Source organism: Cariama cristata, unplaced genomic scaffold (assembly GCF_000690535.1).
Source record: "Cariama cristata isolate BGI_N322 unplaced genomic scaffold, ASM69053v1 scaffold13020, whole genome shotgun sequence".
Classification (NCBI taxonomy): domain Eukaryota; kingdom Metazoa; phylum Chordata; class Aves; order Cariamiformes; family Cariamidae; genus Cariama; species Cariama cristata.
Window position 1 is genome coordinate 648 of NW_009593009.1, and position 5,231 is coordinate 5,878.

General features: G+C 44.3%; 1 protein-coding gene across 1 annotated transcript; it reads left to right on the forward strand.

The window, feature by feature from the left end:
• Positions 1–207: 207 nt before the first annotated feature.
• Positions 208–4,381, forward strand: LOC104167134 (galectin-related protein A-like). Its single transcript, XM_009707322.1, has 4 exons — positions 208–234; positions 2,559–2,647; positions 3,401–3,575; positions 3,945–4,381. The coding sequence occupies exons 1-4, from the start codon at positions 211–213 to the stop codon at positions 4,086–4,088; spliced, it is 432 nt and encodes a 143-aa protein (XP_009705624.1). The 5' UTR covers positions 208–210; the 3' UTR covers positions 4,089–4,381.
• Positions 4,382–5,231: the final 850 nt, after the last annotated feature.

Consider the following 5,231-nt stretch of genomic DNA (forward strand, 5'->3'; position numbering starts at 1 on the left):
ACTGCCGTCTTACTTGTGAGCTTCCCGAGTGGGATGAGGCGCGGAGGGCCATGACTCAGCTGCTCGGCTGGGTGGTGTCCAACCAGTGTTTGGCAGAGATAAGCACCCCCCCAACATCCTCCCTTTATTCTGGGCTTTTTGTTTGCTTTTGTCCTGACACACAAAACAAAAAGTTCTTCAGGGACTGCTGCGGTAAGAGGCAGAGCGGTGATGACAGAGGAGAGGTGTCCCAAAGTAAGTGACTGAGTGAGTCCCCAGGGCTCCTGAATGGAAAATACGGGAAGGGGGTATGTCCATGTGCACATGCTGGGACCCAGCAATAAACCACGTAAGATGCTGCAGGAGTTTGTACCATTACCTCCTACGGCATCCTGAGTACTTTTCACCTGTACTGTCAACTCAATGTCGGCAGAGAAATGGCACATGGGTAGTCATGCCACTTCAGCCATGCTGGACGAGCTGTAAGTGTTGGAACCACGTGGTCGTCGTTCGATCTACTCAGTTCTGAATGATTCCCTGTGCCTTTAATGGTGGTGCTTACTATGGTGCAGCTCTGTGCAAACAATTTCTCAACGTGCACTTTCAATTTGGGGTACTATTTTGTGTCTTATCTCTTGTGCAGGCAAGGAAGGAGCTTTAGTGGGACACAGGACCGGTATGAGAATGAAGTTCATTTAGCCTGGGATCTTTTATGCTTATTACCCACTCTCTAATTGCTTTATCCAGTTTAAAGTATCTCCTTACAGTCAGACTTCTTGAGAGGCTGCTCCCTCATGTACGGCATCTCAGGTGGTTGATGCTTTCCTTTTGTTACAAAGTTCAAAACACACCTGCTGGAGTCATCTGCCCACTTCTGCAAGGGTATATGTACATTATTAACAATCAGCAGTAGTGCTGTCATTTTTTTTAAGGTACTTTTAATTAATTTCTTCCAATATTGGCCTTGTCGGGAATTAGAGCTTTATTAATATATCTGTGTAGCTGTAAAAGTGGCTGGATGTAAATATCAAAGTGGGAAAATAAATTGTTTAAGATCATCTTAGCAGAAGATATAATTAGTATATTGAAATTAGGAGATAGAGTATAGGCAAAACAATTTTCATCTCCAATTTGTGTTTCCATTAAGCAAGCTGGCATTCAATAATTTAAAAATCTAACATCGGTTGTATTTTCCAAAATTTAAAAATACGTATGAAGTACTTGTAGCAACTTAGACTTGAATGGAAGCCCATTTGCTGTGAACAGAAGTCTGTGGGTTTCCATGCTGATGTAGTGCTTCTCACAGTCAAAATATTAAACCATGCATATATTGTGCAGGTCTTCTAGCAAAAAATGGCTGAATTTTTACCTTGGAACACTGGAATGATAAAGCGCTTTTTATCTAAAATAGGGTCTGCTGTGCATTGCCTTGGAATATTATCAGTGTTGCACAAATTGCTAATAACGTTTCGTGTTTTATAGCAGCTTCTTTCTAAGTGAATCTGCATAGGGAGTGATTACATGCTACAATGTAGTACTCTGGTATTTGCATCTTAAAGCCATTTCTGAACCTGAAGTCTCAAAACATCCCTATCACTTGTTTCCAAGCTCTCTCTCTTATTTTTCCATGTCAACCATCGCCTGTATTAGTTTCTCCACTGACTGTCAAAGCTGTTAGAGAATTACTTGGAGCAAGTAAATGTAGCTCTGATCTTCGGGTGGAGTTTGCAAGTACAGGTCTCTGTGAACGGAACAAAAGCAGCTCCACAGAGAAGCCATTTCCTGGCTTTGAAAAAGTGGTGGGGACAGGTGTGACTGGGATCGGCTGTGAGGACATGGTTGCGTTTCTGTCAACATGCAGCAGCGGGGCAGCATCTCTGCTGGCTTTGTGCTCTCATGGTGGAGGACAGAGACTGCCTGGCCTGGTGTAAAGCCTGTTGGTGTCAAGTCAGCCTGCTGACATCTGTTGATGGATTTGAGCTGGCGGAGTAAGTTCACGAAGAGTCTGTGCTTTTTAAAAGCTTTTGATCTGCTGCATGGAGCCCTGCAACCAGATTTATTGTGTCGTTAGACCATAGCAGTCATCACTGGTGGGTCCAGGTGTGTCAGCCGTCCGAGTCCTGTCACTCATGAGCCGTGTGGGTCACCAAAGCGCTTGCAGTACCTGCTCTGGGCTTGGGGCATGGCGTCAGTCACCTGAGGTCAGTGGTGGCTGTTCCCTGAGCCACCCGAGGCATGCCGTCAGGGTCGTCACTCACACATATCAGTCAGGTAGAGCATGGACAGCGGCCACTCGTCTTGCTGACAGCAGTTTTGTTCAGAAACTGCCCACCGGAGTCAGCAGTCCTGTCAGGCAGCCATCCTCGTTACCAGTAGTTCAGTTATGGCGGCTCTCTCGCTCACCTCAGATAGCAGAACTGACAGAATTTATACCAAAAGTGCAAGAAGTGCTTTAGGCTGGAAATATTTTTAAGTTCTTTTGTACATGTAAAAATAAAATCAAGTTATATGAGGTGACCAAAGCAGCTGGTTTACCCACGGCATGACCTACCGCAGAGCATTTTCACTGTTCCCTGCAGGTGGAGCAGTATGTTGGTGAAATTAAAGGTGGCCTCAGACCAGCCATGAAACTCACGGTCATAGGAATGGTACACTCCAACCCCAAGAGGTAGGTGAAGGGGCTGGTGGGGGCTTCACTCCGTCGTATGTGCTCCTACCTGTCTTCTAAGTTCAAAAGATTTCTTGGGGGTCTGTGCTCTTTGGAAGAAGAAAGTCAAACAGATTCATAATTTATGGCTTGCTTTAATTTTCCTGCTCTTAGGCTAAGATTAAAAGGGCAAGAAATAATTCATTGTTCAGCCTTTCTGACTGCTCTGTCAGGATTTTCTACTCCTTGCCCTTATCTAATGCGAACCGGAGAGGGCACACAAGTGGCATTTCTCCTCCAGGAAGAGGTGCAATTCTGAACCCACATCTTGGTTTTCTGCTGCGGACTGAAATCTACACCATTTAAAAAACAGTGGGTTTGGCACAGGAAGTGCAGGTTCATTGCTGTGTTTAATCTGGATGACAGCAATTATGCTTATCATTACACTTTTTTGCATCTACAGCAATCAACTCCAGTGCTTCCATAAACCTCTTTTAGGACACAAATTAGAATTGGCTCATGCATAAATGTTGGTTTGATTTCAGTCACAACAGAGGGAAAGCAACATCAAAAGTCACTACCATCCTACCGGAAACCAGAGGAGAAACAGACCAGCCTGTTATCATCCCTTTCTGCAGCTTCTAAGCCTGTAGAAGTCCCATGTTTCAGTCTGACAAGAAATCAACAGCTGTCTCTAGTCTTTATAGGCATCTGCTGTGTTCACCACATCCTTTCACGTTTCTGAAAGTCCCAGTCATTTAATTGTTTTTTCAGCTTTTCAGTGACTCTGCTCTGTGATCCAGTGGATGCAAACAAAGATGTTGGGCTGTTATTTACAGTTAACTTTAGTGACAAATCCATCACCCGAAATGCACGAATTGCTGGGAAATGGGGAAGAGAAGAGAAGACTATTCCCTACTTCCCATTTACAGCAGGCGATACATTTAAGGTAATTTTTGGAGTACTATGACTAGGGTGGAGAAAAGGGGGGGAGAAAGGCTGAAGGCTACGTATATGACCACAAATAGCTAACTATTGACATCACCAGGTTAACTAGTCTAGTATGGCACAGAGAGCAACAGTTCAAGCCCTGATGGGAGAGATCCATTCCTTTTCTCCAGTCTTAGGGAGAGAGCTCACTATAAGGAGCTTTACAGTATCATCTCAGCAGAGGGCAGGTTATTTATGAGGGGCATTTCAGAAGAACCGGTAGACTTTGTGCTTCACTATCCCCATCACATGGGGTTCTAAGTCCATGCTGGTGAAATGAACTCTGCTGATGATCTCTAACACTCTCCCATGTCCTTTTCCGTTGCAGATGGAGCTCTTATGTGAACACCAGCAAATACGAGTCTTGCTTGATGGACGGCAGCTCTGTGACTTCACTCACCGCATTCAGCCGCTGAACTTGGTGAAGGCTTTGCAGATCTCAGGGGACATCAAGCTTACCAAAGTGGCTTGAAAAAAAGGAGACCACAATATCACCAGGGGACAGAGGCAAATGTACTTTCTCCTGTCTGAGAAATGTTTTATCTTTTTCCCCTGGCTGATTCTGGAGAGCGGGAACTGTATCTTTCTAATTTGCTGATGTGTTTGAAATATACACTTTTTTTTCTCATACATATTCAGCAATTGCAGAGCTATGGCTGGTCCAGGTAAATAAGAAAGCCTTTGCTGAAGTACACTTTTGGCCTCCCAAACTGCAAGATTTATGATGCTATGCAGTATCTCACATCCTCATGGTCCCCTAACCCCAACAGGCATGCCAGCTGGCAGAGCTCAGTCTTCTGCAGTGGGGTGGCTGTTATCCTTGCGATTAGAACCGGGCAGTATGCAGGTGGTGGGACTGAGAAAAGAGAAGCAGGAGATTTTCTTGTAAGTGAATAAGGGAGCCTGCTGCCCCCCAGCAAGGTTCACGTCATCAGGAGGGAATTGCTTTTCCTGGAAGCTCTGTTCGATCAGCACAAAGCCATCTGTGCTTCCAGTACAGAGCAATAAATGCCTTACCAGCATCCCTGTCTCTTGCAGGTAGCGTTCTCATGAATTGAAAGGTTTCAACAGCTGTGGATTTCACAGTCTTCTCTGGACCAGCCGTAAGAAATGCTATCTGCAGCTGAAACGGCATTGCCCATTCTTGTATCTAATTAAAACTGCATCTTTTCTGGCAAACTTCTTTACCAGCTCTGTTAAATATTTTAATGCACGTGAGTGTTGTGCTCTTATTAGATTGCTGTAGATTTAGAAAAAGTCCTAAATACATGACTATTCTAATACATATATAAGCTTATATCATAGTTGCTGCCTTTGGCTCTGTTATAATTGGTTGGTTATAACACAGGATGAAGGGGAAAGTCTCTAGATGAAGAGACTTTTTTTTTTTCACTACGTAACTTGGAGAACCAAAAATCTGCAAAGAGGTGATTCTGTGGATAGATGGCTGTCAAATTCCTCTGGGACTTCAGAGAAGATATATAGCGTGCAGTCTTCAAAGGGCTTTTGGAGGCTCTGCAGAGTCTGGCTGTCAGATACAGGTACCCAGATAACACAAGGAATTTATGAAAATTGTCTCTCAGCAGGCTGGTTGGTTGTTTTAATCATCTCATAC

Excerpts from the sequence above, each read along its gene's own strand:
- LOC104167134 (XM_009707322.1), top strand. The coding sequence starts at position 211 with ATGACAGAGGAGAGGTGTCCCAAA. Across the intron at positions 2,648-3,400 it reads GTACACTCCAACCCCAAGAG|CTTTTCAGTGACTCTGCTCT; the intron begins GTAGGTGAAGGG and ends TTGTTTTTTCAG. Across the intron at positions 3,576-3,944 it reads CAGCAGGCGATACATTTAAG|ATGGAGCTCTTATGTGAACA; the intron begins GTAATTTTTGGA and ends TTTCCGTTGCAG.